The sequence below is a fragment of the Hylobates moloch genome, unplaced genomic scaffold (genome assembly GCF_009828535.3).
Source record: "Hylobates moloch isolate HMO894 unplaced genomic scaffold, HMol_V3 SCAFFOLD_5, whole genome shotgun sequence".
NCBI lineage: Eukaryota > Metazoa > Chordata > Mammalia > Primates > Hylobatidae > Hylobates > Hylobates moloch.
The window spans coordinates 68,146,041-68,168,389 of NW_026652280.1; the positions used below are offsets into that span (position 1 = coordinate 68,146,041).

Sequence of the window (22,349 nt, forward strand, 5' to 3'; positions counted from 1 at the left end):
CCTAGAGTTATAGCAGGCTCTACCATGTAGGTTTGTATAAGTATATACTGATATTCATATAACAACAGAATTGCCTAAGGACGCATTTTTCAGAATGTATCCCTATCCTTAAGCAATAAAGCATGACTGTATATGGAATAAGATTCTTCTCTAAAGATGATTGAATCTGTCTTCTAGCATTTAAAAATTTGAAATTCTCTGTCATATTGAAGGTTTTCCTTAATATAAATGTAGTAAAATACATTTTGAATGATTCGATTTTTCCCTCAAACTTTTCATCCTGCCAGACTTTCATTTCATATAAGCTTTTAAAACAGTTTGCCAAATTCTCTCTAAATACTCATGCTGGTCAATAGAGAGTAGCTCAAATGTATAAATTTCAGTTTTCCATTTAGTGTAAAGTTTTAATTTTTTCCCATCATAAAATTATTGAACAATGTGTCTACCAAACTTTAAGAACATCTAGCATAGTTATTTACACATAGAACATGTCTTATTCCATATTACCGTGCCTCTAACATGCAAGAGCAGTGGTGGTAGAAAAAGCTTTGAGTCAGAAGACCTTGTTTCAAAGCCGCAGTTGTGTGAACTCACAGAAATCATGAAACCACTCATTCTCAGCCTTCTCTTCTGCACATGAGGAACAACCACACTTTCTCTGTGACTTGCAGACTGGGGAAGCAGAAGATATAGTCATTAACCAGCTGAAGTGACAACAAAAAAAATTAAGTATTGCATTCCAAGTCACTGGTTTTGCAACTCTTAGCCAATGAGTCCGATTTTACCTTTACAAACAATGATTAAACTTGGGCAATAGCATTTCTAGTTGTATTCAGGTACTGAGAGTAAAAGACATAATAATGTCTTTGATTAAACAACCTAAAGAATTATCTAAGTTTAATTATAGGCTTATTCTTTCTAAGAGAGTAATAACTATAATTATTAAAATGTTAATTTAATGAAAAATAACTTTTATATTTCTCATTTTAACGTTTACAAAACAGGAATACCTAACCATAACTGGGGTCAAATTCTAGCCACTAATTGAATGAAGTTGTATAAATTTCATGACTTCACTTAAAAAATAAGGATAATAGCTACATGAATCTTTATGAGATTCAAGACAATGCATATAAAATACTTAGCACAGTGCCTGTAAGGGTTAAATAGAACCCTTTTAAGGACTTTGGGGGAGGTGGTGGCAGTAAATAATTGGAAGCATTGAGTCAGTCTTTATTTTGGACTTCAGGGAACTTGGTGTTTAGTTTTGATCACATGTTCCATTCAACTGAGCAGAACCCAAATTTAGTCATAGTGAGGTTAGTAAAATATATAAATAACCCAGTCCAAAGAGAAAATTCTAAATTTCAGCTCTACCGTATTTTCTGTTTAAGGAGTAGAGACTTTGAAATAATAGTAAAATAGAAACTGATGAAGTTTATGAAGGTGATAAAAAATGAGAAAATGGACAAGGTGTGGAAAAGGATTAAGAATTTAATCACTGTTTCTGAATTTTGGCACATCGATGTACTATTATGCACTGATTAAATTATGTTGACAGATTTTTATGATAGAGAAATGCTATTTTTTAGATCAAGGTAGTATATAATCATTATTTTGTTAGACATGCATAGGAATTTACCAAAGGGGGAGGAATTTAGGGTTCTTTCTTTCTACTCTAGTAGATAGTTTCCAAAGTCTTATATAATTAAAGAAATACTTTTAAAATTTTGGTAAAACCTTTCTTTTTATCTTGACTTTAGCCTTTCTGGTTATAGAAGACATGTGTTCTTGTAACTGAAACAGCTAAGGGTAAAGTTTTTCTTTTTTTTTTTTGAGACAGAGTCTCACTCTGTTGTCCAGGCTGGAGTGCAGTGGCCCCATCTCGGCTCACTGCAAACTCCACATCCTGGGTTCACGCCATTCTCCTGCCTCAGCCTCCTGAGTAGCTGGGACTACAGGCGCCTGCCACCATGCCCAGCTAATTTTTTGTATTTTTTGGTAGAGACGGGGTTTCACTGTGTTAGCCAGGATGGTCTCGATCTCCTGACCTTGTGATCCGCCCGCCTCGGCCTCCCAAAGTGCTGGATTACAGGTGTGAGCCACCACACCCGGCCTAAAATTTTCTTTTTAAGTATTCTGAAGAACAGATTCTGCTTGATTTAAATGGGGCAGTTTTTATGTTTTTCTGTAATCCTTGTTTCATCACAGAGAGTTGTTGTGAGTTGTTTTTTCTTTTGTATTTTCAATACTTGAGTTCAAAGCACTTTACAAATGTTTATTTAGAAACATTCATCCTAACCGCAGCTTGCTTGCTGTTAGAAATATTATACATTTCTAAATATGTTCACAACCAAACATTATTCAATAATGTGATTTTTAAGGGCATGTAGAATGAATAGAAAAGAATGAATTAATTGATGAGCTTCATAAAGCTGCTATTTATAATTATTTGCATGTGGAAATTCATTGTTTCAATTTGTTTCTTGACTTAAAAACAGTAGTCATAGAGTAGACATATTTTTGCTCTCTTGATTTGCGGTAAGATTTTAAATGCCATCTATTAAATTTGCCTATTATATTTCTCCTGAAAAGTAAGAGGTGTGTTTTTGAAAATGGGAAAGGCACAAATGCTGTTTTCAGGCACAAACTCCGTTTTCAAAAGGTGGGTTTGAGGAGCTTGTTTTTCTTATTTTGCCAATCTCCTAAAAAGAATGCTGACATGAGTTATGAAGAATAGAGAGTATTTGATGTATGTGGAGGCTCATTTACCCAATTATGAACATTTCTTAATTTATGGTGATTAAATTTCTGCTTTATTAAGACAATGGTTTTTTAGTCTTTTCTGTAGTAAGGTAGAAAGAAAGAAAAATATTAGCCAGGATATTGTTGTTTGGTGTCCAACAAGTTTTAATAGTAGTTTTTACCATTAAAGTCTTAAACTGGATTTTTGTCTCTTTAACTGTACAGTAATGAAAGCTTATCTCTGTCGTTTCCCTCTTGTTTCTCCTTACCATAGCTTTTCACGTTGTATTCTATCACTAAATTATAAAGCAGTAAGCATATGACTACAGCATATTACTCTCTTACACCAGTATGTAAAAGTGCAGGACAGGCATCTATTAAGAGGGTGTGAAATACATTTAATCTTCAGAGCTAGATAACCTGGACAAGTTCAAGCAACTTTTAAATAGGCTGTTAGTTTTAACTTTCCATTTGTTTGCAGTCATCTCATTCTCACCCACCTTTTCATTCTAGTTTAAAACACCTCACAAATACCTGACAGTAAAAGGCATAATGAATGCTTCACAGACTCAGATTTCTCTAATGGGAACCATTAAATTGACATTCATTTAAAAAAATTATTTGGCATAATATACAGTAATTCATTTAGCAAGCTACCATTTGGAAGCTGCAGAAAAAGGAGAGACTATATTCTTTGAATAAATTTGTTACTTTTCTAATTTGTTTCTCCTGAGTTAGTTTAGTTACTAATATAAATACAGGTTGAGCATTTCAAATCCAAAAATCTGAAATCCAGAATGCTCCAAAATCAGAAACTTTCTGAGCATTGACATGACATCAAAGGAAATGCTCGTTGAAAGACTTTAGATTTTTGGATATGGGATGCTCAACTGGTATAATGCAAATATTACAAAATCCAAATAAACTCAAAATCCAAAACACTTTTGGTACCCAGCATTTCAGATAAGGAATACTCAACCTGTATAAGCAACTAAGATAGTAAAAGGATATTTTCTACATATAAAGTAAATTAAAATTTTTTTAAAAGCTTTATTTCTTGTGACTAAGTGCTAACCTTTATAAATCTAAAAAAAAATAAAAAAGATTGTTAGTATTCTTATCTGATGCTGTTTCTAAAAAGTGTATACTCAGAAAATGTTCTCTTACTCCAAAGACAAAGTGTAGCGTTGGCAACTCTGTTTTCTACATTTCCAACTAAGTCTGAGCTTGTCTGAATCAGGCATCACCAGTTTTGTGATGAAGCAGCTATACTTTAAGTCTCTGCCCTTTCAGTCTCTCTCTTTCTAATAGGCCCAGCAAAGTTACCTAATGTCTATGTCACATGAATGCAGCCTGAGCGTACAAAATTCTGCAGTGCTAAAATACTACAATGTGCATATATTAGGTCACACATATACACTTATATCAAACTAATGAATTAGTTAGAAAATAGCACAAGTGTCGATTCTTGAAAGTGCTGTATAATTAGCAAGGGGACTTTTGGAGACAAAAAACAACAACAAAACCCAAGGAATTAAAATCAGCGCTGCAAAAAATGTCATATTAGAATAATGGGCTGACTCTAATAGTGTAGAAATATAATAAGATGATTTAATAGGGATAAATATTATCTGTGTTTACATTTTAAAAGCACAGTATTGAGGTACAGAAATGAGAAATAATAGTTACATTGCACTAGTTAATTTTTAAAAACACGCATATCAGTAGCATTCCATTAGGTCTCAGATTTTTAAAATCTTACTGAAATGATTTGTTGGAATGGTTTGAAAGTAGCACAGTTGCTGACAGCATATTGCTACCCCAAACAAACAAATTTTAGGCTTCTTTAATTTTAAAAACTAGTGTTCACAATCAAGGAGGTAAGCAGGATTTTCTCCTTGGCTAGTTACATTATGCGATAAGGAGGAGGAGCAGGGAAGGAGGGGGGCGATGGGGATGATAATGATTTAGGATTACCACACTTTCACCTAATGACAAAGCTAATGGCAGGGTTAACATCATGTCATGGGGAACAAGTGAAGAAACCATGGGAGTATTTGATCTAAAATGAGGACATGGGGGAATAAAAATAGAAATCATTTTGTTTTAAACAGGGCTTTTTTGGTTGGAAATAAATAAAGCCTACTCCAATTGATATGAATATCTCAATGAAGAATATCTCCAACTGATAACAGTATCTCTAAGAACAGGAAGTGCCGCTGGCTGCAAAGGACTAGAACCAAGAACTAGAGCATTATTAGGAATCAGAATGGCGTCTTCCCTCCCTTCTCCTCTCCTTGTGACCATGAATGTCATGGTGCTTATCTTTGGAAAGTAGGAATGGGGGGCCACAGGATAATTTTTTACCTGTTATTTTGAAATGGCCTCCCCAGCACCAGCTTTGTATGATCCCCTAGTTCAAATTCCTAACAGAGATTGACAATTATCTGTGTCTTACTTCCAAAATCTTGGAAGACAATCTGATTGACCAGCTACAGTCTGTTTTTTACTTGTGTTCCAATTGTTTGTAGCCAGAGAGAAGAAAGGTCATATAGTTCAAAACAGAGCTGCAGACAGACAGGGTGGGAATCAAAGGCAGGTGGCAGCCAATCAGGGCAGACATTCCAAACTGTCCAGTGCAGGTGCCATGAAAAATTAGAATGGCTTTGTTGAAGAGAAATTGTATTTGGAGGAGGGGAGTCTTAAGGAGCAGGCTTCTGGGAATCAGCCTTCAGTTCAACAAAAGAAAACACTTAAAACTTTGTAAGATTAGGACCGGCTACTTTGGATTATTAAGTTCCTTGTCAGCTGTGGGCTGCAATGGCCATATGTTGATGGAACACTATAGAAGCGATTCAGGTGTTAGGTGGAGGGATGGTTTTATTGACCTGTGAAGTTCCTTCTAAGCCTGAGAGTAAAATCAGTTTTGTCATAAGTTATTTCCACCAAAATAATAAAATATTAATGTTTTTCTTATAAATATATATGGTATCTTAAACCAGGGAAAGCAAGTAATCAGCGGTGGCTACGGAATTTCCATTTCAGTTGGGTTTGTTCAGGACTGGCAGTCTGGTGGCAAGGGGAGGGCAGGGGCAAGTGCTAAAGGAATTGCTTTAGGACTTCATGTACAGAGCAAGCTATCTTAGCTCTTGTGGAATAACAAACCACCCTAAAGTTTAGTGGGTTAAAACAATAGCCATTTATTTAACTCTTGTTTCTGTGGGTTGACAGTTTGAGCCTGGATCAGCTGGGTGGTTTTCTGGCCTTATTCCCGTGTCTGTTGGCAGCTGCTGGTTGGTTGGAAGCTGGCTGATCTAGGATGGCCCCAGGTGGACTGACTTGTCCACATGGCCATATCCTGGCTTCATATGGCAGCTGGGCAAAGTTCCAAGAGAAAGTGTGGATGCACTCAAGGCTTCTTGAGGTCTAAACTCAGAAATGACATAATGTCATGTCCACCAAACTCTGTTGACCAGAGTGAATCTCAGGATCACCTAAATTCAAGAGGTCTAGAAATTGACCCTGTCCTTTGATCAGAGGAGATGCGAAGCTACATTGCAAAGAGGGGAGACCTAGAGAGGGGAATAATTGCCACCTTCTTTGTAAATAATGTACCATACCGAGCACACTGTTTTCTGTATCATGGAACAGTAAAAATAGAATTTCCAAAGTTCTTTTACTCACATTTTACATACTGAGAAACCCTACAAGTTGGCTATTTTTTTAAATTTGGACAATGAATATAATAACTGAGAAGCAGGTTTTGTTCTTGTACTAAATTATTCGTTGAGGTGGTGTGGGTAGTCAAGTTATGGGTTATAAAATAAAATATTTTCCTTATTTCAAAATAAGGTGAAAGCATTCAAAGTATGTTCACTGCATGTGTCCAAAAAAAAATCTATGTGACATTGTAGATATTTATGTTCTGATGAATAGTTAATAATGTTGAATAAAATAATGTTGAATAAAAAATTATGTCAAGAATACATTACTGTAAATACAAATATGACAGGGTTTTTTGCTTAAAAAGTAGCAGTTTTATATATAATTATTTGGAATTTGAAGTTGATCATCTGTCTTGTTTCTAGGAGCTCTGCCAGTGCCGGCCGGGAGAAGGCAATTGCTCCTGCTGTAAGGAGTGCATGCTGTGTCTTGGGGCCCTTTGGGACGAGTGCTGTGACTGTGTTGGTAAGTTGATACCAAGAGAGACTTCTTAATATTTCTTATCACAAAATCCTTGGCTTTAAGAGACTTTAAGGAATATAAATGTAATTTATGCGCATAAACAAGTATGTGTGTGAGATACAGTAAACATACAGAACATTGTATTTTTACATTCAATTGTATTCAGTAGTATTTACCTATACATGTATTTAAAAGTGCTTATCCTTGGGAAGTAGGAGTGGGGGGCCAAGGCAGAATGTTTAACTTTTTATTTTGAAGGTTTTTATACTGTTGAATTTTTTATAAGCAGCAGCATTTTGTTTTGTTTTTAATAAGAAGTAGGTTTTATAAGAAGAAACATTCTCCAAGATGTGTTAAGTAAAAAAAGGCAGGTTCAAAATTATGTTTATAGAATGCTGTCATTTGTGTGTTAGAAAGAAAACTTACATATGTAGGAAGAAACACCTGTCAGCCCTTCTCTGACCTGTTAACTCATTTTTAACTTTTGAAACCCCAGTTCAAGTATCCCCTTTCCTTGGAAACCTTCCTTATTTGACTGAGATAGAGGATCCTCTATGCTTCTGAGAGATCATTTATTGCATGGTCCTATAATTGTTGTTTTGCATGTTTTTTCAACAGAGTATCAACCCCTTAAGAACAGGAATATCATCATATTGATCTTTTTTACATTATCCTTTATCGAAATAGGCTATATGCATATACTTTTTAAGTCACATAGTACCAAAACAATCCCATCTCACTTCTTTCCAAGCCTTTGATCCTATGCCCAGAGACTACCACTTTCAACTTTTCAGCGTTGCACTGCTTCCATAATTCGGAATAATCACCCTATACTACTCTCTTGATTCTTTGATTTTAGAAACTATCAGTTGACTTCCTCTTATGGTAGACAAGCATTTAGTTCTCTTATCTCTTAATCTTCCCAGTGTGATTTTATCACTCCTTCTAGTGAAATCAGTATTTACCTTAATAATCACTCTAATGAATTAATAATATTATATACTCATTTGATGCATAATAATGTAAGCACTAATTAATTAAATGAGTTATCTCATTATGTGTCTTTCTGTATTTTGGGTGTACTTCTTCAGAGATTTCCTAATCTTTTCACCCTTGTATTAATTTTTAAATTTTACTTCCTTTTTTAATTTCCAAGAGCCCTTCTCTGATTGTCATTTTTTGAGGAACATACTGTTCTTGTTTTATATGTAACATATTTTTCTTATCTTTCTGGGATTCTTAATTGTACAGTTTTGTGGTTGCTGTTGAGTTTTTTCCTTCTATTCCTTGCATGGTTTCCATTTTCTCAGGTGTCTGGTGACCCTTGGCTGTCTATTCCTTTGTAGAATTTAGGTACTCCAAAACGGACTGGGAGTACTTAATTCATTGACAGGGCATGGAATCTAGTTTGCCTCACGAAAAGGTGGTTGGAGGATGAACTGCCTTTTTCACTGACGAGCCCTCTATTTCACGTCTATAGATCTTTCCCGGTTGCACATTTTTTCTAGAGAAAGATCTCCTGGTTTCCTGCTGAGGTTGAGGCTGGGGTAAGGGGCAGTATGCCAGGCTGCAAATGTTCTGGGAACCTGAGGGCTGAGGTCACAGTAAACAGTAAGCATACTTTTATTTACTTTCCTTGTTTTTTTCCCATACTCATCTCTACCCTTTGCCATTTTTGGCGTTCCCAGTCCAGGGCCTCTTTGGTTTAATTTCTCTAAAGAATAACTCTCTCATCTCCTACAGTTGTGGAAGAAGAGACAGGGACCTGAAGGTGTAACTACCCCACAGAATAGGCTTGCCTCTGCCACACTGGGCCTCCAGCTCCTGAGTCTCCCCAGGGTTCTGTGGGGTGCATGGCCTGTGTGAAGACTCTGCTCAGTCAGGTACCTTTAGCTCTTAGGTTCTCCACAGATAGAGTTAGTGTTTCCATTTCTTGTTTTTCTTTAGTGTTTTGTAGTGAATTCTGAGAGAATGGGGGCAGAAGTATCTTTTCCTCTGTCCTCTTACATTCATCTTGGTATCTCTAATAGCTAGCTTTGAATTATTTTAGGTCATTAACTGTATATTAATTTAATATGTACAGTGAAACTAAAAAAGAGGAAATAGTCATCTTAATCTCTGATACACACACATAAGATTTTTTTTTGAGACAGGGTCTTGCTATGTTGCCTAGGCTGGAGTGCAGCGGTGTGATCATGGCTCACTGCAGGCTCAACATCCTGGGCTCAAGCAGTCCTCCTGCCTCAGCCTCCCAAGTAGGTGGGACTGCAGGCATGAGCCACAACACCCAGCTGATTTTTGTAGTTTTGGTGGAGACAGGGTTTCGCCATGTTGCCCAGGCTGGTCTCAAACTCCTGGGCTCAAGTGATCCACCCGCCTCAGCCTCCCAAAGTGCTGGGATTACAGGCATGAGCCAATGTGCCTAGCCTCACACATAAGAATTTAATTTAAACATGGATGCCACAATACACAAATGAACTTTTATTAATAGCGTTGCCTAAAATAATGTGTATGTCTGTGTGTGAGAGTGTTTGTGCAAGTGAATGAATGTGAGTGTATGTGTGTTATATATGTATGTGTCTTAACCATCACACCATGATGACAGTGCTGTTCAGCATCTTCTTTTAGGAAGAGAGTTCTGCATTTCTTTCCACTGAGAAAGAATAATTATACATGCTCATATCTCTACAATTTTAGAAGCAACTGGTATGCTTCCAGGCTAGTTCTCATTTTTTTAAAAAAAGCTTATTTACCTTTAAGGGTTGGATGTCCAGTTTTAAACTTTGAGTAAGTTCATAATGTAACTTTATCTTTCATTTTAAATTAAGTTAATCTTTCTACTTTCTAGGATAAAATTGAGATATTCCAGTTCTATTTATACAGCAATCCTCCTCCTTGTAGGCAGCTCTCTTCCAAATTAGGCTCTCTTAACATCCTTTGCAAACCTGCGGCTGCTCCTCCTTCCTAAGTTGAAATAGTCCCCATACTTTTCATGGGTGGGGCACAGACCTCTGAGAGAACCCAAATTAGAGTGCAGCCTTCCTTTCCTCTCTCATTCTGTGGACTTCAGCACATACTTTCTCTAGGAAACTTTCCCCTGTGGCTCCCTTGTATAAGAGCTTTTCTTTTCTGATTTTTTCTTAAGGTAAGAATAACCACCATAGTTGATTTTAATCTTTGCTGTCCAACATATTCCTGAAATCCTGTGGGTTTTGGATCCTAGATCCACAAGCTCTTTTTTCTTTTTTACTGTTTTTACTTTTCCAAATGTACACAAAAATAGAGAGTACAGTGATCTGCTATACGTACTGCCTGTTCCAATAGTCATTAATATATTGCCAGACTTGTTTCATCCATTCATCTGTTTGTTGGTATGTGTCTCTATCTTCCCCCACAACCTTTTTGTTTTGCTTAGGTATTACAAAGTAAATCATTTCACCATTATCCCTGAAGTCCTTTAGTTATACATCTCAAAAAAAGAGTATTTTTACATAACACAATGTCATTACTATGCCTTATGTAATTAACAGCACATCTTTATTTTATTTTTATTTTTATTTTTGAGGCAGAGTTTTGCTGTCTCGCCCAGGCTGGAGTGCACTGGCGCAATCTTGGCTCACTGCAGCCTCCACCTCCTGGGTTCAAGTGATTCTCCTGCCTCAGCCTCCCGGGTAGCTGGGACTACAGATGCATGCCACCATATCTAGATAATTTTTTGTATTTTTTTGTACGGATGGGGTTTCACCATGTTGGCCAGGCTGGTCTCGAACTGCTGACCTCAAGTGATCTGCCCTCCTCAGCCTCCCAAATTGCTGGGATTACATGTGTGAGCCACCGCACCCAGCCATTTAACAGTACTTCTTTAATATCGTCTAATACCACTCAGATCATACTTAGATTTCGCTGATTGACTAAATGTTTTTTTACAGTTGTTTTACTCAAATCAAGATCCAACAAAGATTACTCACTATATTTGGTTGTTAGATTTCTTAAGTTTCTTTTATTCTAAAACAGTTTCTCCTCCCCCTCTCTCCCATCCTTTAATATTCCATTGGCTTTTTGAAGAAACTAGTCAGTCATGATTGGTTTCTTCAAAATAAACCACATTCTGGATTTGGCTGATTGCTTCTTTTGGTTATTTAACTTGTTAGTTGGTCTTTTCTGTTTCCTGTAGGCTGGAAGTTAGATATAAAGGCTTGATTAGATTGAGGTTCAGTTTTTGGGAGGAGGGAACAGTGGTACAGTGTACACAAAGGCAAACAATATCCAGACGTCCTGCTTTTAGTAATGCTAAAATTGATCCCATGAGTTCCGATGGTGAAAGTCTGATCCCTTTGTGATAAAGGTCCCCATCAGCCTTTCACCCGGTAATTTCACCCCTTCTTGATGACCATTGCCTGAGTCAGCTACTTCATTAGAAGTTGTAAAACAGCCAGGTGTGGTGGCTCACACATATAATCCCAGCACTTTGGGAGGCCAAGAGGGGGCGAATCACCTTAAGTCAGGAATTCGAGACCAGCCTAGCCAACATGACGAAACCCCGTCGCTACTAAAAATACAAAAATTAGCCAGGTGTGGTGGTAGGCACCTGTAATCCCAGCTACAAGGGAGGCTGAGGCAGGAGAATCGCTTGAACCCGGAAGGCAGAGGTTGCAGTGAGCCGAGATCGTGCCACTGCACTCCAGTCTGGGTGACAGAGCGAGATTGTCTCAAAAAAGAAAAAAAAATGAAGAAGAAGAAAAAAGTTGTAGAACAATGATTTTCTATTTTTATCATTACTTCTGCAGTTATTAGCTGGAATTTTTCTCTATAATGTAAATGGAATCCTACATTACTACATAGTAGCTTGAAATACATTTTAGAACAACATGAAATGATGAATGATTTAATAATAGACTCTTTAATGGCATTAAGACATTGTAACTTTTGATTCATGTTTAATGTGCATTAAAAGTTGGATTCTGGCTAAGCATGATGGCTCATTCCTGTAATTCCAGCACGGTGGGAGGCCACAGCAGGAGGATCACTTGAGCCCAGGAGTTCAAGACCAGCCTAGGCAACATTAGGAGACCCCATCTTTACAAAAAATAAAAATTAATTAGTTGGGTGTGGTGGCATGTACATATGGTCCCAGCTACTTGGGAGGTTAAGGCAGGAGGATTACTAAGCCCAGGAGGTCAAGGCTGCAGTGAGCTCTGATGGCACCATAGCACTCCAGCCTGGGCAACAGAGTAAGGACCCTATCTCTAAAAAAATTTTTTTTAATAAATAAATAAATGTTGAATTCTATGGGAAATGTTAAATTATAAGAAAAAATTGCCTGAGCGCAGTTGCTTGTGCCTATAATCCCAGCACTCTGGGAGGCCAAGGCAGGAGGATCACTTAAGTTTGAGACCAACCTAGGTAACATGGCAAAACCCCATCTCTACAAAAAATACAGAATGTAGCTGTGCTTGGGTGGCATGTGCCTGTAGTCCCAGCTACTTGAGTGGGGGCGGGGGCTGTGGCAGGAGAATCACTTGAGCCCAGGAGGTTCAGGCTGTACTGAGCCATGTCTGAGTCACTGCAGTCCAGCCTAGGCGGCAGAGTGAGACTTTAACTCAAAAAAAATAAAAAGAAAAGAAAAGAAAAGAAAAAAACTAGGCCAGGCACAGAGGCTCACACCTGTAATCCCAGCACTTTGGGAGGCCTAGGTGGGAGGATCGCATGAGCCCAGGAGTTCAAGATCAGCCTGGGCGACATAGGGAGACTCTGTCTCTACAAAATAAAAAACAAAAAATTGACTGGGCTTAATGATGCATGCCTGTAGTCCTAGCTACTTGGAGGGCTGAGACAGGAGGATCACTTGAGTCCAGGAGTTTGAGGCTGTAGTGAGCTATAACTGCACCCCTGCACTTCCAGCCTGGGCGACAGATCAAGACCCTGTTTCAAAAAAATAAAAGAAAAATTTAATAACTTGTACCGATACATAAAACATGGCAAGCATGAACTTTTTCATCTTGAACCACCTGTTTAGCATGTCGTGGAGCACTATAATTCAGTGGTACACTGTTTGTATAATGTTGATCTAGAGATAGCATATTCTTTATAGTACAAGATCATTTGTTATACTTAATAAATTGGAAGCATCATAAGCTCCAAGACCAGGCTGGGAAGCCTGTTGAAAACCTGCTTAGCAACCACAGCTTGGCTCATTTTGCCACACCAACTCATAGATCCTAGATGTCGCTGTGGTGAATGGAAGAAAGGGGCACAGGGAAAGAGCCAGAAAAGGTGGGTGGTGTCAGGCAACGGGCACAGTGCCTGCAAAACCCAGGAAAACAGGATCAGACAGCTCTGCACTGGGAACACAACCCTGGGACAGGCTCTACCACCTAGTGGATCAAATGTTTCTTCTTTAATCCTGCTCTTTGTTAGGCAAATTCCTTGAACTCTGACTTTGAACTCAGGGCTACAGTTCCAGTACTAACCTTGACGGGTCTTGGCATCTTCCTTTTGGAACATCCAGGTTTTTCGTTATGACTCTCTCTTGTATCTCAGGTCAGATCCAGGTAGATCTGTTGGTTCCTGCATAGAATGGATTTCTGTCTTGCTTCACTCTTAACACGTTACTTTTCTAATATTAAGGAATAAATAGTGCTAGGAGTTCAAATTTTCTATTTTTTGTTTTAAGAAAAACTATGCAAATTATTTAGATACATCATTTATTATTATTAATTTTAATTGACAAAAATTGTATATATTTACCCAGTGCAACAGGTTATTTTGAAATACGTATACATTGTGGAATGGCTACATAGAGCTAATTAACATACATTACCTCACCTTTTCTGTGTATAGTGAGAACATTTAATATCTACTCTCTTAGCAATTTTCTTTTTTATTTTTTCTTGAGATAGGGTCTCTGTCACCCAGGCTGGAGTGCAGTGATGCTATCACACCTCACTGCAGCCTCAACCTCCTGAGCTCAAGTGATCTTCCCACCTCAGCCTCCTGAGTAGCTAGGACTATGCTACCATGCCTGGCTAATTTTTAAATTTTTTGTAGAGATGGGGTCTCAATGTGTTATCCAGACTGGTCTTGAACTCCTGGACACAAGTAATCCTCCCGCCTTGGCTTCCCAAAGTGCTGGGATTACAGGTGTGAGCCACTGTGCCCAGCCAGCAATTTTCAAGAATATAATACATTGTTATTAGCTATAGTCACCATGTTGTACAATAGATCTCTTGAATTTATTATTTCTATCTAACTGAAATTTTGCATTATTTGATGGACACCTCCCCTTTCCCTCAGCTCCTGGTAACCATTCTGCTCACAGCTTCTATGAGTTCAACTTTTTTAGATTCCACATATAAGTGAAATCATATGGTATTTGCCTTTCTGTGTCTGGCTTATTTTACTTAACATAATGTCCTCCAGGTTCATCCATGTTGTTGTAAATCGGGGTCCCCAACCCCTGAGCCATGGACCAGTAACAGTCCACTGCCTCTTAGGAACCGGGCCACATAGCAGGAGGTGAACACCAGGCAAGTGAGCGTCACCGCCTGAGCTCCGTCTCCTGTCAGGTCAGTGGCAGTATTGGATTCTTACAGGAGCTCGAACCCTATTGTGAACTGCACATACAAGGGGTCTCAGTTGCATGCTCCTTATGAGAATCTAATGCCTGATGATCTGAGGTGGAACAGTTTCATCCCGAAACCAGTCCTGGTGCCAAAAAGGTTGGGGGCCACTGATAGGATTTCCTTTTTTTTTTTTTAAGGCTGAATAGTATTCCATTGTATATAAAGTGGAATTGTATTTTATATTGTATAAATATACCACATTGTACATATATACCACATTTTCCTTATCCATTTTTGGACAATTAGGTTGATTCTCTGTCTTGACTATTGTGAATAATGCTGCAGGGAACATGAGGGTGCAAATATCTCTTTGACATACTGAGCTAGTTCTATTTTTAATTTTTTTAGGAACCTCCATACTGTTCTCCATAATGGTTGTACTAATTTACATTCCCACCAACAGTGTGCAAGGATTCCCTTTTCTCCATGCCCTCCCTCTCCAACACTTATTGCCTTTCATCTTTTTTATAATGGCCCTTCTAAAAGGTATGAGGTAATATCTTATTGTAGTGTTTTTTTTGGTTTTTTTTGTTTTGTTTTTGAGATGGAACCTCACTCTGTCACCCAGGCTGGAGTGCAGTGGCATGATCTTGGCTCACTGCACCCTCCGCCTCCTGGATTCAAGCAATTCTCTGCCTCAGCCTCCCAAGTAGTTGAGATTACAGGTGCCTGCCACCATGCCTGGCTAATTTTTTTGTATTTTTAGTAGAGATAGGGTTTCACCATCTTGGCCAGGTTGGTCTTGAACTCTTGACCTCATGATCTACTCGCCTCAGCCTCCCAGAGTGCTGGGATTACAAGCATGAGCCATCACACCTGGCCATTATTGTGGTTTTAATTTGTATTGCTTTGGGCTGTGTGTAGTGGCTCACGTCTGTAATTCCAGCACTTTGGGAGGCTGAGGCAGGTAGATCACTTGAGGTCAGGAGTTCAAGATCAGGCTGGCCAACATAGTGAAACCCCATCTCTATTAAAAATACAAAAATTGGCTGGGCACGGCGGCTCACGCCTGTTATCCCAGCACTTTGGGAGGCCAAGGAGGGCAGATCACCTGAGGTCAGGAGTTTGAGACCAGGCTGGTGAACATGGTGAAACTCCGTCTCTACTAAAAATACAAAAATTAGCTGGGCATGGTGGCACACACCTGCAGTCCCAGCTACTCAGGAGGCTGAGGCAGGAGAATCACTTGAGTCTGGGAGATGCAGTTTGCAGTGAGCCGAGATCATGCAACTGTACTCCAGCCTGGGCAACAGAGCAAGACTCTGTCTCAAAAAAAAAAAATTAGCTGAGTGTGGTGGCACACACTTGTAATCCCAGCTACTCAGGAGGCTGAGGCACGAGAATTGCAGTGAGGCAGCAGAGTTTGCAGTGAGCCAAGGTAGTGCCATTGCACTCCAGCCTGGGCAACAGAGTGAGACTGTGTCTCAAAACAAACAAACAAACAAACAAATAAATAAATAAAAAATTTGTATTGCTTTGATGATTAGCGATTTTGAGCATTTTTACATATACAGCATATATCTGTTAGCCATTTATATGTCTTCTTTTGAGAAATGTCTATTCTGATCCTTTGCCCTTTTTTTTTGAGTCGGAGTCTTGCTCTGTCACCCAGGCTAGAGTACAATGGCACGATCTTGGCTCACTGCAGCCTCCACCTCCCAGGTTCAAGCAATTCACATGCCTCAGCCTCCCAAGTAGTTGGGATTACAGGTGCCCGCCACCACGCCCGGCTAATTTTTGTATTTTTAGTAGAGACGGGGTTTCACCATGTTGGCCAGGCTGGTATCAAACTCCTGACCTCATGATACGCCCACCTTGGCTTCCCAAATGCTGGGATTACAGGCATGAGCCACCGCACCTGGGCCCTTTGCCCATTTTTTAATATTGGATTATTTGTTTTCTCACTGTTAGGTTGTTTGAGTTCCTTTTTTTTGCTTTGAGACAGGGTCTTCTTCCATTTCCCAGGCTGGAGTGTGCACACCACCATACCCAGCTTACTTTTTAATTTTTGTAGCAATGGGATCTCTCTATGCTGCCCAGCCTCATCTCAAACTCCTGACCTCAAGTGATCTTCCCACCTCAGCCTCCCAAAGCACTGGGATTACAGGCATGAGCCACCATGCCCAGCCCCCTGAGTTCCTTACATATTTTTGATATTAACCGCTTATCAAATGTATGGTTTGCAAATATTTTTTCCCATTCTGTAGATTGTGTCTTCACTATATTGATTGTTTCCTTGACTGTGCAGAAGCTTTTTACTTTGAGGTAATTCCATTTGTCTGTTTTTGCTTTTGTTCCCTGTGCTTTTGGATTCATGTCCCAAAGAATCATTGTCCAACCAGGCACAGTGGCTCACACCTGTAATACCAGCATTTTGGGAGGCTGAGGTGGGCGGATCATGAGGTCAAGAGATTCAAGACCATCCTGGCCAACATGGTGAAACCCCGTCTCTACTAAAAATACAAAAATTAGCTGGGTGCAGTGGTGTGTGCCTATAGTCCCAGCTACTTGGGAGGCTGAGGCAGGAGAATTGCTTCAACCCAGGAGGCGGAGGTTGCAGTGAGCCAAGATCGTGCCACTGCACTCCAGCCTGGCGATGAAGTGAGACTCCATCTAAAAAAAAAAAAAAAAAAAAAATCATTGTCCAGACCAATGTCGTGGTGCTTTCTGTATTTTCCTCTACCTAGTTTTAGATACATCGTGATCACTTTACAATCCCTTCCCAAATTCAACCATTGTCAGTGTTGAATTTCACTGAACACATATACCAGAATTGGTATGCCAAAGGATAATGCCTTATGTGCTTTTTTGTTGGGTTTTATTTTGCCAAAGATGTTTGTTTGGTCTAGATGTTTGCAGTTGTTACCCAATAAGTACTTAAAGACACCAAAGACTAGAGTCATTTAGGCTGATACATTGATTCAGAAAACTGATAAAAAAGGAAACAATGTAATGTATCCATTGGGTCAAATAGCACAGGACCTAATTCCAAAATTAACTCTAGCCACAGATGTTTTCTACTAGTAATAGTAGCTTCTTCCTTAGAGTGAATTTTCTTCAAGGACATTCATTTAAGTATCCTTTTCTGCTTTGAGCCCATCAAAATTGTGAGTTGTATGAAATATGAGCCATAGCATAATATTCAGGAACAATTTCAATAAACTTTTTCTTCCAAAAAAAGCTATGTTAGGTAACTGTTCATTTTTTAAGTTAAGGAGATTTTTCTCTAAGTAGCCAAAATGGAATAATAATCACTTAACTCTGAGGTGTTTCTCTGAGAAATTGAATAGCAGTACCTTTACTCCAGATTAAACTTAAAAAAAAAAAAAATCCCTTTTGTGTGATACCCATTGGGCCTATTAGATTGATGTAACTTCCCTCACTTTTAGAAATGACAGATTGACCCTATACTTTAAAATTGCTCATAAAAGTCCCTTAAGTTGCCACAAAAGCAGGTTTAAGATTGCATTATGAATATTTAGAAGTTACTTTTTGTTTTTAGTATTTATATATGACCTTAAATGAGAGTCTCAGCCAAAGCAAAGAAACTGCATTGATTTAAAGGATTTTAGAAATCACTTTTTTTTTTTTTTTTTTTTTTTGAGATGGAGTCTCGCCCTGTCGCCCAGGCTGGAGTGCAATGGTGTGATCATGGCTTACTGCAGCCTCTGCCTCCTGGGTTCAAACTATTCTCCTGCCTCATCCTCCTGAGTAGCTAGGACTACAGGCACGTGCCACCACGCCTGGCTAATTTTTGTATTTTTAGTAGAGACAGGGTTTCACCATGTTGGCCAGGCTGGTCTCAAACTCCTGACCTCGTGATCCGCCTGCCTTGGCCTCCCAAAGTCCTGGGATTACAGGCATGAGCTACTGCGCCCAGCCTATAAATCACTTATATACATAGTTTGCCTTCCTTATCCTAAAAAGAACTTTGAAGTTGCTTGTAGTATATTTCCTATATATTCTCTGCCTTTTTAGAAGACATTTTAAAAAGAAGTCCTACTCCAGTAGCAATGAACACACAAAGAATAAGTGAAGATAAAGTGAAACATTTTTATTCTTTCTTTTTTTTTTTTTTTTTTGAGACGGAGTCTCGCACTGTCGCCCGGGCTGGAGTGCAGTGGCTCAGTCTCGGCTCACTGCAACCTCCGCCTCCCCGGTTCACGTGATTCTCCTGCCTCAGCCTCCTGAGTAGCTGGGATTACAGGTGCACATCACCACACTCGGCTAATTTTTTGTATTTTTAGTAGATACAGGGTTTCACTATGTTGGCCAGACTGGTCTCAAACTCCTGACCTCATGATCCGCCCTCCTTGGCCTCCGAAAGTGCTGGGGCTACAGCTGTGAGCCATCGCACCTGGCCAACGTTTTTATTCTTAATTGATCTAACAGATGACAGCTTGTTCAAAATAATAGCAACAATGTATTTAATTATGTGTGCCTATGTATGTATATATATTATATATTTATATATACAGTAGTTCCTCCCTTATCGGTGGAAGATACATTCCAGGGCCCACAGTGAATTCCTGAAACCACAGATAGTACCAAACCCTATAAATACTATACTTTTTCCTATACATACATTCCTATGATACAGTTTAATTTATAAATTAGGCATAGTAAGAGATTAACAATAATAATAACAATTTATAGCAATAATATGGTAATAAAATTAAAATAAAATAAAATAATACGGTAATAAAAGTTATGTGAATGTGATCTCTGTCTCTTTCTCTCAAAATATCTTAATATTTTCAGATGATAGTCAATCACAGGTAATTGAAACTGGAAAGCAAAACTGCAGATAAGGGACAACTACTGTCTATATATATATTTTATATATATTATATATAATATATACATTATAATATATGCTTATGTTTGCTTATATATAAGTGAAATGAATGAAAACAACGATACATGGACAGGAGGGAGGAATTAGGATTATTTTGTCATTATAAGGTACTCACATTACCCATGAAGTGATATGGTGTTATTCAAATGTGAACTTGATTCATTATAAATGTATATTGCACACTCCAGGACAACCACTAAAAAAAGTAGAAGCTTAAAAAAGAAGAGAAAATGGAATCAAATAAAATGCTCAATTAAAACCAAAAAGGCAGAAAAAGAGTAGAAGACAAAAATAGGAACACAAGGCCGGGCACGGTGGCTCACACTTGTAATCCCAGCACTTTGGGAGGCTGAGGCGGGCGGATCACAAGGTCAGGAGATCGAGACCACGGTGAAACCCCGTCTCTACTTAAAAAAATACAAAAAATTAGCCGGGCGTGGTGGCGGGCGCCTGTAGTCCCAGCTACTCAGAGAGGCTGAGGCAGGAGAATGGCGTGAACCTGGGAGGCGGAGCTTGCAGTGAGCCAAGATTGCACCACTGCACTCCAGCCTGGGCGACAGAGCGAGACTCCGTCTCAAAAAAAAAAAAAAAAAAAAAAAATAGGAACACAAGACAAGAGCAACAAATAGAAGATAGTAACAAATATGATAGATATTAATCCAGTTATATTAGTAATCATTTTGAACATCAGTGGTCTAAATGCACCAATTAAAAGAGATTGTTAGAGTGGATCAAAAAACAAGACCCTTCTGTATGTTATCTACAAGAAACCCACTTTAAATATACAGACATATAGATTAAAAGTGAATGGATGGAGAAAGATATACCATGGTAACACTAATCAAATGTAAGTGAGAACAGCTATATTCATTTCTGACGGAGAAGACTTCACAGCAAGGAAAGTTATCAGAGATAAAGAGGGACATTACATAGTGATAAAGGGGTCAATTCTCCAAAAAGAAATAACAATCTTTAATGTGTATGCACCTAACAACAGAGCATTAAACTATGTAAGGCAGGGCCAGGTGCAGTGGCTCATGCCACTTTGGGAGGCTGAGGCAGGTGGATCACTTGAGGGCAGGAGTTCAAGACCAGCCTGGTCAACATGGCGAAACCCTGTCTCTACAAAAAAAAAAATACAACAATTAGCTGGGCGTAGTGCTGCATGCCTATAATCCCAGCTACTTGGGAGGCTGAGGCATGAGAATTACTTGAGCCTGAGAGGCAGAGGTTGCAGTGAGCTGAGTTTGTGCCACTGCACTGTCCAACCTGAGTGACAGAGTGAGACTCTGTCTCAAAACAAAACAAAAACAAAACTCTGTGAGGCAAAAACTAACAGAACTGCAGGAGAAATCCACTCTTATAGTTGAAGACTTCAACCCCGCTCAACCCAGGAGGCAGAGAATCAATAGGGACATGTCTGAACTCAAAAACACCATTAATCAGCTGACTATAATGGACATCTATTGACTGTTTCATCCCACAACAGCAGAATACCCAAGCATGTAAGCGTTATCTCAAGCTTATGTGAAACATTCACCACGATAGATCACATTCTGAACCATAAAACACACCTTAGCAAATTTAAAAGAATAGAAATCCTACAATGTCTGCTCTCAGACTATAATGGAATTAAATAAAAAATCAATAACAGAAAGATAATTGGAAAATCCCAAAATATGTGAAGATTAAGCAACACACTTCTAAACACATGGATGAAAGAAGAAATCTCAAGAGAAATTTAAACCTTTTGTACTAAATAAAAAATGAAACCATAACATCAAAATTTGAGGGATGCAATGAAAGGGAATTTCATTTGGGGAAGGGTTTAAGGGGAATTTATAACATTGGAATGTATATATTCGACAAGACAAAAGATCTAAAAACCAATAATCCAAACTTCAACTTTAGAAAACTAGAAAAAGAAGAGCAAACTCAATCCAAAGTAAGCAGAAGAAAAGAAGTAATACAAATTAGAGTAAAAATCAATGAAATTGAAAATAGGAAATCAATATCAACGAAATCAAAAGCTGGTTTTTTGAAACAATTCAGTAAAATCAATAGTCTTCTAACTAGGTTAAGAAAAAGAGAGGACACAAATTACTAACAGCAGAAATGAAAAAGAGAACATCACTATAGATCCTATAGATATTAAAAGGACAATAAAAGAGTGCTATGAAAACTCTTTGCCCACGGATTTGATAACCTAGGTGAAATGGACCAATTCCTTGAAGGACACAATCTGCCAAAACTCACACAAGAAGAAACTCACCCAAGACTTCAAACCTCTATTTTTTAAATAAATTGAATCAATTACTAATAACCTTCTAAAAGAGAAAGTACCAGGCCCAATGGGTTTACTGGTAAATTCTACCAAACATTTAAGGAAAAAATACTAAGACTCTACAGTCTCTTTCAGAAGACAGAAGCAGAGAGAATTCTTTCCAACTCAATCTGTGAGATTAGCATTGTCCTAATACCCAAATTAGACAAAGATATTACAAGAAAACTACAGACCAATACCTCTCATGAATATAGAGGCAAATTATCAACAAAATATTAGCAAATCAAATCCAACAATGTATAAAAATAAATTTACACTATGACCAAGTGGGATATATCCCAGGTATGCCATACTGGTTCACCATTCAAAAATCAAGCAATGTGAGCTGGGTGCAGTGCAGTGGCTCACACCTGTAATCCCAGCACTTTGGGAGGCCAATGCGGGTGGATCACGAGGTCAGGAGATTGAGACCATCCTGGCTAACACAGTGAAACCCCGTCTCTACTAAAAATACAAAAAATTAGCCAGGCGTGGTGGCGGGCGCCTGTAGTCTCAGTTACTCAGGAGGCTGAGGCAGGAGAATGGTGTGAACCCAGGAGGCAGAGCTTGCAGTGAGCCAAGATTGTGCCACTGCACTCCAGCCTGGGTGACAGAG

The 22,349-nt window shown here is 38.6% G+C and overlaps 1 protein-coding gene across 4 annotated transcripts in view; it reads left to right on the top strand.

The window, feature by feature from the left end:
* Nucleotides 1-22,349, top strand: part of TWSG1 (twisted gastrulation BMP signaling modulator 1) — a 112,559-nt gene that overhangs the window by 18,406 nt on the left and 71,804 nt on the right. For all 4 annotated transcript variants that reach the window (XM_058438656.1, XM_032152810.2, XM_058438658.1 and 1 more), the window contains exon 3: nt 6,834-6,933. In XM_058438656.1, coding sequence (XP_058294639.1) covers nt 6,834-6,933 — 100 coding nt within the window. The remainder of the gene's footprint in view (nt 1-6,833; nt 6,934-22,349) is intronic.